Genomic DNA, 12,553 nt, shown 5'->3' on the forward strand with positions numbered 1-12,553 from the left:
TGCTGTACAGTACTTTCACAACACAGATCACTTCTGTGACCTCTGGTTACCAACATGTGTGTGGGGATTTCTGCCCCGCAGCAACAAATTCTCTAGCAGATTCTTTGAGTGACACCAGCTGGGTGTCCTCTAAGTTAATTCACTCTGGCACTACCTGCCTAGACATAGTGTCAGATCCTACAACTCCCACCTCAGATGCCAGTCTCAAGTAATAGGTGGTTACCTATACTTCCATCTGATTGGCTATAGGGTTTGTTTGTTAGGGTTTGTTTCCATGACCTTTTTTTCTGATTTGATCAGTTTGCTAGGATGTCCCACAGAACTTGGGAAAACACTTATGATTACTGGTTTATGATAAACAGCATTACAAAGGATACAATCGAACAGCCAGATGGAAGAGATGCAGAGGGCAAGGCATGTGGGGAGGGGTATGGAGCTTCCATAGGCTTTCCAGGTGTTCAGCTCTCCTGAAGCTCCTAGAACTTAAGCCTTTGGGTTTTTCTGGAGGCTTCATTACGTAAGCATGATTGATTAAACCACTGGCCATTGGTGATCAACTTAACCTTCAGCCCCTCTCCCCTCTTGGAGGTTGGGGATGGGTTGAAAAACCCCAACCTTCTAATCATGCCTTGATCTTTCCTCTGAATAGCCCCCATCCTGAAGCTACATAGGGGCTGCCAGCCACTAATCAACTCATTAGCATACAAAATAACAGTTATCACTTTGGGCATTCTGAGGATTTTAGAACTTGTATGCCAGAAAAGCAGGATGAAGACAAAATATGTACTTCATAATATTATAGTAACCTATTCACAGATTCCAGGGATTAGGTCACGGACATCTTTATGACGCCATCATTTGTCCTGCTACATTTCCCTACCTCCCCAACCACTACCACCAATTGCAGTTTTTACTAGTCAGGGTGCTTAGGTGTAAGCAAAAGAAATCAAGCCTGGTTATCTTAAGCAGAAAGAGAATGATTAGAAAGGTAGCTGAAAATCTGTAGAAAGCCTGGCCGAATTGGCATGAGCAGGATCCAAGTGAGAGCAGGAGCCAGAACCACAGCCAAAATCATAGCCTAGGAAAAGTCTGGCGAGGACCCTGCAGCTGACACTGATCACTGCCACTGCCTGCCCTGGTGCCACTGTCACTGTATCCTGGATACAGCTATGGTGCCCACATTGGATTCTAAGTGGTTTCCTGAAGCCCTGTGTCACCCCGTCCACATTCACAGCCTGGGTGTTAGGGGAGGGGCATCTGGTTGGTGAGGTTTAGGCCATTTGCTTGTAGCCCTACTGCCTCTCGGCTTTTTTAGGATGCCCACAAAGAAGTATATCCTAGTGCTGGCCAAATAAAACATGGCAAATGTCCACTAGACTATTCAGATTGGAGCATGCTATGCCTGGAGAGCAAGGGTGTACTTCTGAGGAATCTGTTGACCACTGTGTAGACTTGGAAGCTGTCCATTGTTTCATATAGAGTTTTGCTACACTTTGACATCAGACCTTCTCTGTATGGTCCTTGTCATTTAGAAAAATTTCCTGGGTGGCTACTGCTTTTTGCCTTTTCCTCCTCTTTTTCTTTCTTTTTAACAATGTAACTGCCATATGTAGATTTCTTACCTTCTCGCTACATACCAAGTACCTACAACCTAGGAATATAGGAAGGAAGATAAACCCTTGAATATGTCTATGTGTACCCTGCTACCCTTATATACACCGCTGACACTGTAATCCACTAAATGATTCATTGCTTAACTTGTTTTTCAAGGTGTGGTAATGAATTTGTTCTGACACATCGTTTTCCCTGCCCTGGGCTTCTGGTGCCTATTTGATATGTTGGCATTAGTTTTGCCTTGCTAATTGACATACTCAACTTTTTACCCTTGGCCCGATAATGCTGAATTCTGACCACAGAGCTAAATTGGCCTGGCTTGGAGAAATGGCATTTAAATGCTGTGAAACAGCTGAATTATTAAAAGGAGATTCGAAAGAGAGAAACCAAAAGAAGGTATTTGTGTTTTGAGAAAAATAGGAGGGAGGGTGGGGTGAATCTTCAATGATTTAAAAAAAAAAATCCTTTGACTCCTTTAATATGACTCCTCTTTCTTGAGTATCTAGAACCTCCTGAAAGGTCCAGAAAAGTTCATGTGTCTGCTCTAATCAAAGCTTTTATGATGTAGGTCTTGGTTAGTGTGGTTTCAACATCAAGATTGGCAAGCGCAAAAGTAAATCAAGAAACCTCAGAGATGTCTACACCCTTTGGCTCAGTAATTCCTCCTGTAGAGATCTGGCCTTAAGAAATAATCCATGGAAAGGAAATTTATGTACAATGATATACATCCAAAACCTAATTATAATAGTAAGAATTTGGAACCAGTCTAAAAGTTCAACAATAACAATAATTAATGCTGATTAAGGTTTTATTTGTGTAAAACATGGTACTAAGTGCTTGATATGAACTGTCTCATCAAAACTCATGACCTCACTGCTTTTATCTAATTTTACAAATGAAGAAACAGTCACTGAGAGGTTAAACAACTTGCCCAGGGCCGTGGAACTCCATCTGGTAGGGCCGGGACTTGGACTGAGTTTTGTTTGAGTGTGCAGTTGGTGTTTGAAACCACTGAGCTATACAGTTTCTCTGTAGGGGTATGATTGAATAAATACAGTAAAACATGATGAAACATTAACTAGCCATAGCATCATAGCATGATGTTTTGAACAATTTTTAATACAATGAGGAAATTTTTATTAAATAATATTGAATAAGGCCGGGTGTGGTGGCTTATGCCTGTAATGCTAGCACTTTGGGAGGCTGAGGCAGGCAGATCACCTGAGGTCAGGAGTTTCAGACCAGCCTAGCCAACATGGCAAGACCTCATCTCTACTAAATGTACAAAAATTAGCTGGGCGTGGTAGCGTGCACCTGTAATTCCAGCTACTCAGGAGGCTGAGCCTGGAGGATAGCTTGAGCCCAGGGGATAGAGGTTACAGTGAGCTAAGACCACACCACTGTACTCTAGCCTGGGTGATGGTATGAGACTCTGTCTCAAAAAAAAAAAAAAAATTGAATACAAAGGCAAGACAAAACATTTACTAAAGAGTATGATCTCCACTAGGCTACCGATATACACAAAAGACTGTTAACATATTTTTTTAAAATAATAGTTTCTAGTTGGCAAACAAATATAAAATTGTGTTATCTTCTCCATACCCTTCTATACTTTTCAAGCACCCTGTAATTAGCATGTATTACTTGTGTAATAAAGGAAAGTAGTCAGTTTTAAGAAGAAAATAACTCCACGCTAGAAGATTTAAAGCATCAGTGCTAAATGGGTTAGCACAGTAGGGCTTGTGGGGTTGAGAGCCTCACAAGGCCGGGCAGCCCCAACACACCATGGCGAGCCCTCAGTGAAGCAATGCTAAGTCTCATCCTGGGAGAGACTGTTTGCAGGGCTGACTCTGCTGCCTACCCTGAGCCATCCTGCTGTGGAAGTGAGTTATTAATTTAATGAGATCGGCACAGACTACATGTCAGAACTGGATGGGAATTTCCACTCTTCACTCTCTACCTATGTAACTCTGAGCAAGTTATTTATCCATTCTACTCTTTTGTTTCCTTATCCGTGTGATGAGGACAATAATATTGTCTGTGTGATTGGGTTGTTGTGAGGATTAAATGAGAAAAAACGTGTAAAGTTTAGCATGTTACCTGCGATATAATTAATACTCATTAAACGGTCACTTTAAAAGGATGACAAAACACACTTTGCCCCATGGTCGATGATATGGTTTGGCTGTGTCTCCACCCAAATCTCATCTTGAATTGTAGCTCCCATAATCCCCGTGAGTCGTGGGAGGTAATTGAATCGTGGGGGCAGTTACACTCATGTTGTTCTTGTGATAGTAAGTTCTCATGAGATACGATGGTTTTATAAGGGGCTTTCCCCCCTTTGCTCCACACTTCTCTGGCCTGTCGTCATATAAGACATGCCTGTTTCTCCAATCGCCATGATTATAAGTTTCCTGAGGCGTCCCCAGACATGTGGAACTGCGAATCAATTACACCTCTTTTCTTTATAAATTTCCCAGTTTTGGCCAGGTGTGGTGCCTCACGCCTGTAATCCCAGCACTTTGGGAGGCTGAAGCAGGTGGATCACCTGAGGTCAGGAGTCCGAGACCAGCCTGACCAATATGGTGAAATCCTGTCTCTACTAAAAACACCAAAAAAAAATAGCCAGGTATGGTGGCAGGCGCCTGTAATCCCAGCTGCTTAGTAGGCTGAGACAGGAGAATTGCTAGAACCCAGGAGGCAGAAGTTGCAGTGAGCCAAGATCGTGCCACTGCACTCCAGCCTGGGCAACAGAGGGAGATTCTGTCTTAAAAAAAAAAAAATCCAGTTTTGATTATGTCTTCATAGCAGTGTGAAAACAGACTAGTATGGTTGATGTAGAAAGAAGAGCGGAGGTGATGATTTGGCATCACCCTTAAGATGCAGATGGAATACATTATTGCTAAAACCAGGTCCCTCTGAGTGGATTTGATTAAACTAGCCTGGTGTTTTGGTAGGCCAAAAAATATAGTTGTAATGCTTTAAATTTTGTCCAATAATAAGAAACCATATTTCTTGTTTGCAATCACTCTAAATTCCCACAGGCACATTGTCTTCTTGTAAGACTAAAGTTTGATACCAGTGTGTATAAGTTATATAAAAAATTCTTCCCAAATTAAAGATAATTTGGATTTTTTTATTATATTCAAGTATGTCCTGTGAGATTAATAGGCGTAAGTTAATATTCTGTTACAAGGACAGAACTGTCTCATTATGGGTGTAACACTATAAACACCAAATACAATAAGATATCATGAGATTTTTTTTTTTTTTTAGCAAATTAGGCAATGCACTGATGACAGAACTGATATAAACAACAGTTTCCAGTCATAAAGGCTCTGTGCGTGTGTGTGTATGCATGTGTGTGTGTGAGATTCTGTGCTTGTGAATGCTTTTGTATGTTAAAATACTTGCAAATGCCATAAAACACTAATAGCAGGTGGATTAAAAGGGTGGGATTAGGGATGGTTCTTTTTTTCTCCTTTTTATTTCTCCTGTTGAAAATTTTTCTGTACTTTAATTACCGCTTTTACAAAGATGTTAAGTATAATTTAAAAAGAAATGACGTAGCCACGTGGTGGCAGTATTCCATGAAGAATGTAATCTACATAGCTTCGTTTCAGTCCTGTGCCTAACATTGGCTTGATTTCTTCTCCGACAATTGTGTTTATGAATTGTCTTATTTTAGATAATTGATTCCTTGTGAAATTTCCCTCTGAGAATTAAGCACCTCTTATGAATGACTTTAATTTAATGCACCTGGTTAATTTGGAACTATGATAACAAATAGATTCTAAAGGAAGATTGTATTTATTCCCTGTTTGGGCTAATAAAATCCTAGTCAGATATGAAAATTGTTTTTATATGATGTAAATTAATAACTGAATGAGGTTTCATTGCCAAATAACCACCTGTAGTTTATACAACAGAATTATATTAACCTGTATTAAAAGCCAACAACACCATATATTACTTTTAAATTAAAAATGCTAATTTTAAAATAATAAAAGTGAAAACAAAAATACGACAGCAGCATATGCTATAAGCCCATGATCTTGCTAAATTGAAAAGTGTGTTACCTTTTAATGTAGTATTTTTACTCTTTTTTGTTTGTTTGTTTTTGAGATGGAGTCTTGTTCTGATGCCCAGGCTGGAGTGCAGTGGCGTGATCTCAGTTCACTGCAACCTCTGCCTCCTGGGTTCAAGTGATTCTCCTGCCTCAGCCTCCCGAGTAGCTGGGATTACAGGCACCTGCCACCACGCCCAGCTAATTTTTGTGTTTTTAGTCGAGACAGGGTTTCACCATATTGGCCAGGCTAGTCTCGAACTCTTGACCTTGTGATCCACCCCCGCCCCCTACACTCGTCATCCCAAAGGGCTGGGATTACAGGCATGAGCCACTGCAACTGGCCGGTATTTTTATTCTTAAAATTTCAAAATAATGGAGATTCAGAATCCTGCCTGAGTTCCATGCCAGTGAATGTTGGTCTGTAAAGATACCACTTTAGATGAATAAACCTGACTGTTGGCCATCAGGGCATAACCTTGTTCCCTCAGTTTGGTGGAAACATATACCCATGGAGCAAAAGAGACTTAGTGAGGCATTGAGAAGCCAAAAAAAATTTCTGATTTGTCACAATTCCCGGTGAAACATTTTCCTCTTGCTGTAGAGAAGCCAGAATAAAAAAAAACACAGGAAATAACTTTTGGCTTTTCTGATGTTTTCATCTCCTAATATTCCTCAACCATTGTTCTCAGAAAACTACCCTCCTCCTCACACTTATGCCTGCACCCAGAACAGCTTTTTTTTTTTTTTTTTTTTGAAATGGAGTCTCCCTCTGCCGCCCAGGCTGGACTGCAATGGCGCAATCTAGGCTCACTGCAGCCTCCACCTCCCGGGTTCAAGTGATTCTCCTTTCTCAGATACCCAAGTAGCTGGTATTACAGGCATGCACTACCACACCCGGCTAATTTTTGTATTTTTAGTAGAAACAGGGTTTCACCATGTTGCCCAGGCTGGTCTCAACTCCTGGCCTCAAGTGATCCACCTGCCTCGGCCTCCCGAAGTGCTGGGATTACAGGCATGAGCCATTGCGTCTGGCCAGACCAGCCTTTTTCAAAAATTTCTGAAGCCCCATAGAAACCTTTTCATTGGAAATGTAGGATCCTTTTCTCAAAGACAGTCACATGAGTCACATTGCTCCTTATACAAGCCTGTGATATCTCAGCCTCAAGTTGTGATTTCTCCCTGCCTCCAAAAGTAATTTTTTTAAAAGAAAAATTTGAGCACTGAAATCAGAATGACGGAATACACAGGGCTTGAATCAGTCTCAGGGATCCAAGGCTTAGAGCCATCTTCAGAAATGTCTTCTGCCAGTTGGGAGAATTGTGACCTTGAAGTCATTTCTGTCAGCTTTTAATTATCAGGAAGGGGAAGACCGGCAAGGCTGCACCAGGACCCCTTTGAGTTCAGACTGAAAGTAAGGTGCCAGGATTGCTCACCCCGCCCTGGTCAGAAGCATTCATTAGCAGTGTCCTGACAGCCTTTATAACTAGACCAGGCTGCCAGGATCTTTGCCAGCGGGAAGAGAGCAGAGAGAAGTCATTGGTGACATCCCACGCCGGTGTTACAACACCAAAGTGCCTGCTAACCAAAATTAGGTTTCTTATGAGGAGCCAGGAGAAGGTGAACAGCATCCCAAAGATTGTGCAAAGGCAAAAGTGACACATCTTGGAGACCTTCAAGGAAATCTGAACCTTATTGCATCATCAATTGCAAGGAATCAAATAGAGATCAGTTATCGTGCATTTTTTCTGGCTCAGTAAAATAAAACTCCTTGGTATTTGCCACCTAGAAGCCTCATGAAATTAGTGGACACACCTTGAAGTTTTACAACCTAGGTAGATTATAATTGCCCTTGCAGTGTTTTCTCCTTTGAGATTTACCCAATTAAATAAAAGGAAGAAAAGACACACACTCGAAGGCCATTGCTTTTATTCCACCCTTCAAGTCCATTAAAGTTATTGGTTTACTTTAGTCCTCTCTAAACAAGGGAAGAAACTCTGTTGGGAAATTTGGCAAGCGGAGTGCAAAATGTAAGAAACTGATGCTCTTTCCTTTTGGTTTAAGTTCCCCAGGTCACATCAAAATCATTCCAACACGACACATGGAATTCTGGGCTAACAATTGCTTCCATCTCCACAGGACACCTTACTTCTGGTAAGAAAATACCACTTAGACTTTTCGAGTAGTCTTTTAGTAATTGCCCATTTTAACCCATCATACTGAAAAAATCACATCAGGTGTTAAGTTTCTGGACAATAAGATATGCCTTATGCCCTCCATAGGAAAATATAGACAAAGTACAAAGATCTGCTTAAAACTGAATGTAAGAAGTGGCTTAGGTAGATTTTGCCAGCTTTTGCAATAGATTGTACACATTTTGAAAATTTATTTATTTATTTTATTTTATTTTTTGAGACAGAGCCTTGCTCTGTCACCCAGGCTGGAGTGCAATGGTACGATCTCGGCTCACTGCAACCTCCGCCTCCCAGGTTCAAGCAATTCTGCTGCCTCAGCCTTCTGAGCAGCTGGGATTACAGGCATCCACCATCATGCCCAGCTAATTTTTGCATTTTTGTAGAGATGGGGTTTCACCATGGTAGCCAGGCTGGTCTTGAACTCCTGACCTCATGTGATCCACCCACCTCAGCCTCCCAAAGTGCTGGGATTACAGGCGTGAGCCACTGCACCCGGCCACATTTTTATTTTAATAGCTGCTAGGGCTCAAGACCCAAAAACTTCTTTCAAAACAAATTAGTTACCTATCTTGTGCTAGGACTTCTTGAGACATCTTCAATCTTCAAAACAACCCATGAGTTAAGTGTTATGCATCTATTTTATAATGAGGAAAATGAAACTTAGGAAAATCTCATGAGCAGTAGATTTTGAAGAATGATGACAAATTTCACACATTCTATCTCACACAAAAAGTTAAAAAAAATCAGTATGATTGTGACCAGCTTTAGACATTGTTACAGCAGTCGGGAATTCTCACCTGTGTCAGACAAGCCAAATGAAGTTCACCACTAAGAATTTACATGAAATTTGCATGCACAAGCTGACCACATTTGCTAGATGCACTTCTAAAAACCCACTGACATCAGATACATGTAGCCCAACTTTCTCAGACAAAAAGTTGTTTCCTGGGGTAGTTGTGCACTCTGGAAAAACAGTCACTTTGTGGCCCAAGGTGAAGGTTAATGTTGCTTCCCCCTACCCTTTCTCCTTTGAGACCTTTGCTTTGAGCAGAGTAGACAGAATCGTAATTCTGGTATCACGTGAACACTAATACTTGGTTAAAATTATTTTTCTTTCCTTTCATTAGACAACAGAGAAGACATTGGACTTTTATTGGGAATGATCGTCTTTGCTGTTATGTTGTCAATTCTTTCTCTGATTGGGATATTTAACAGATCACTCCGAACTGGGTAGGTTTTTGCAGAATTTCTGTTTTCTGACTTAGACTACATGTATATGTGTCACCAAAATTTAGTCATTTCAGTTGTTTACTAGAAAAATCTGTTAACATTTTTATTCAGATAAAGGAAAAGAAAAGGAACAATGTTTAATAAGTACTTACCCATGCCAAACTCTTTACAGATGTCTTTCCTTTAATCCTCAAAACGACCCTGCCAGAAAAGCTTCCTGATCTATTTTGCAGATGACTTAAATGAGGCTTAAAGAGGCTAAGTCCTCAGCCCAGGATCACTGAACACTAAGCCCTGAGGCCAAACATAGCTGATATTAAAGCCCATTTCTCTCCTTTACTACACGGCCTTTTCCATTGTGCCTCAAATTGACCTACAGTGCCTGGATTTTTGAGAGTGGTGAAGTCACAAATTGCCTTGTTTTAAAAGAAAAACTTCAGTCAAATTAAATTTAAAGGAGTTTAATTGAGCAATGAATGTGTGAATTGAGCAGCCCCCAGAATTACAGCAGATTCAGAGAGACTCCAGGGATGCCTTGTGGTCAGAGCAAATGTACAGACAAAAAAAAAAAAGAGAAGTGACATACAGAAATCGGCAGTGGAGTACAGAAACAGCTGGATAGGTTATGGGTTGGTGTTTGCCTTATTTGAACACAGTTTGAACACTTAGCAGTCTATGAGTGGTTGAAGTATGGCTGCTGGGATTGGCCAAGACTCAGCTATTGTTACAGACACATACTACTAAGTTAGGTTTTCAATCTTGTCTGCCTATTAGGCTAGGTTACAGTTCATCCACAAGGACTCGAATATAGAAGTATGGAGTTCTTCTCAGATTATATTCAGTTTGCTTTAATAATTCCCCCCTTTTGATGATTTTCTCAATTTTGAGAGACTGACCAAAACTTTAGTCATTGATGTCACTATCACCATTGTAAATGTACTTACCTGGTCTTGAAACCCACTGGAAAACAGTAGAACAGTGGGTTCTGTAAGGTGGGAACAAGGACTGAGTAGAAGGTACCTTCTTATGCTGAAACATCCTGTTTATAGGAGAAAAACAAAACCTGGTCTGTTCTAGGATCTATGTGTTTCCTTAAAGTCTTAGCTTGATTATGTCATATTTAGCATGAGCAACTCCATTTTGTTTTGGTTTGGTCTGTTGGAGTCTAGTGCATGAGCTCAGTCCAAAACAATGGCCTCCCATAATTTTGTTTTTAAAAAAAATCCCTGTTTTTGGTCAGGTTCTCACTTAGGTGAGAGTATGACCAAAACTTGGGGCCTCAGTGCCACTCTCAGTTACCATCATTTTGGGTTTCTGGTCTCAGCATGTAATTCATAGGTTACGGTGTCCTGATGGTCACACATTTCTTTTAGCTCTTGTTATTCCAGTTGAAGAGAGACCATTTGACATTCTAGAGATAGCTGCTTCTAAACATTTAAAATCTTTGAGAGAATACAGTGTACCAGGGAGATTACTATTAGGACTATTGGGAGAATAATACTAAGAGTCTGGAGCATGTTCTTTACCCAGGGTCCTCATAAGCCAAACCAACCATCTAAAATCAAATACATGAAAGAATGAGCTAGACGAAGAGTCTACTCACTTAACTAAGTGATTTTTTTCATTAACCCCCTACAACTGAATCACTATAAATACCAGATGTTTTCTCCATAGGCCGTAAGTGCCACCAGCTGTTTAGCCAATACTTTTCTGTTTGGCCAATTATATTATTTCACGTAACTTTCACAAGAGAATTTAAAGTTTGTTGTGTAACCATAGCCTTTACAGTAGAATCTGCTATAGAACCTATCATGAGGGATACATTTCTAATCAGTGCCTCTTTTACCTCAAAGTATAGAAAAAAAGACCTAACAAATGATGTCCTTCTAGAAGAGTGAAGGCCTCCTGGCAATGTTCTCTTTAGCCCATGATGTGGGTTAAGAGGAATGAATCAATGTTCTGTTTCTGACTGATTATGAGGCAACATATGAACTCTTAAAATTTCTCAGATGCATTGGACCTTCATCTTTTATCCACCAAAGTATAACGTTATCCATGTATAAGCCTGGCTGCAAAATCCTTCACAAATAAACATATACCCCATAATACACACATAACGGAACTCCTTTTCACTTCTACTGTTCATAGAGGCATAAGCAAGAAAAAAAAATATTCAAAGGTAAGAGTCTCATGATAGCAGAGAAATCTGAATCCATGATTTTGGGATAAGCTGTTCACATTAAGCACGCTGTCATCTGGGGAGAAACTGTCCTGGTTAGCTTTACCTTAAGGTTTGCAATGGGTGTGGAAGGACCCTTCTCAGTTGTGAGATTATGAAAGTTGTGGGACCTCTGAAACTGAAGTTCGAGGTCCCAAAGTTTTGCTGTAGTGTGGATGGCAAGGACAGTCTTTCTCTAATGTTCTCAGAAGATTCATTCTTTGGGTTCTAGATTGTAAAGGGGTGGATTGTCCTCAGTGAACCATAAACAGCTTTTTTTAACCATGTAAAAATATACTGTAGCATAACAATCTACTATTATAACATCAATCTTCTTGCATGGGAAAGCTTTCATACAACCAGAAAATATGCATTGAAAGTGACAATTGAGTGAAATCTCTTACAAATATTTAAATGTCTCATCAAGTAGCCAAATGTACTTGAAGCTTTGATTGTTTTCCCAGGAATATGGGTTTGACAAACCAAACATTGTTTATAAGCATTTTAGTAGTTTATAAGTCACCACGCAAACATATTTAATTTGGATCATTTTATCTTTTCCATTACGAGTCGCGGAATGCAGAACTTTTAATAATAAAAGCCTTAAGGACTCTGGAAGGACAAAGTGGCCATCTTGGTTCTCCATAAGTCCATGCTTAAAAATGGGTTTATGTCCTCTTGAATACCAGTTGTTTCTCCAATTTAGGTGCATAACACTGATAACTGATGAGTTATCATAGGTAATTTGACATAGATCATGGAGTTTATTCAAATTGTATATCTAAACAATTTTAGTATTAGCTGATTTAGCATGCTGATTTCTGTTTTTTTTTTTCTTATACTTTAAGTACTGGAGTACATGTCCAGAACGTGCAGATTTGTTACATAGCTATACATGTGCCATGGTAGTTTGCTGCACCCATCAAGGACATAACCCATGCAAAGGACATTAACTCATCCTTTTTATGGCTGCATAGTATTCAATGATATATATGTGCCACATTTTCTTTATCCAATCTATCATTGATGTGCATTTGGGTTTGTTCCAAGGCTTTGCTATTGTGAACAGTGCTGCAGTAAACATACACGTGCGTGTGTCTTTATAGTAGAATGATTTATAATCCTTTGGGTTATACCCAGTGATGGGATTGCTGGGTCAAATGGTATTTCTGGTTCTAGATCCTTGAGGAATTGCCACACTGTCTTCCACAATGGTTGAACTAATTTACA

General features: G+C 40.0%; 1 protein-coding gene across 1 annotated transcript in view; it reads left to right on the top strand.

Annotated features, from left to right (window-relative positions):
- The window catches only part of IL23R (interleukin 23 receptor), a 98,757-nt gene that overhangs the window by 64,881 nt on the left and 21,323 nt on the right, over window positions 1-12,553 (top strand). Inside the window, exons 8-9 of the mRNA XM_011994982.1 lie at window positions 7,745-7,834; window positions 9,003-9,105. Coding sequence (XP_011850372.1) covers window positions 7,745-7,834; window positions 9,003-9,105 — 193 coding nt within the window. The remainder of the gene's footprint in view (window positions 1-7,744; window positions 7,835-9,002; window positions 9,106-12,553) is intronic.

The sequence above is a fragment of the Mandrillus leucophaeus genome, unplaced genomic scaffold (assembly GCF_000951045.1).
Source record: "Mandrillus leucophaeus isolate KB7577 unplaced genomic scaffold, Mleu.le_1.0 Scaffold464, whole genome shotgun sequence".
Classification (NCBI taxonomy): Eukaryota; Metazoa; Chordata; class Mammalia; order Primates; family Cercopithecidae; genus Mandrillus; species Mandrillus leucophaeus.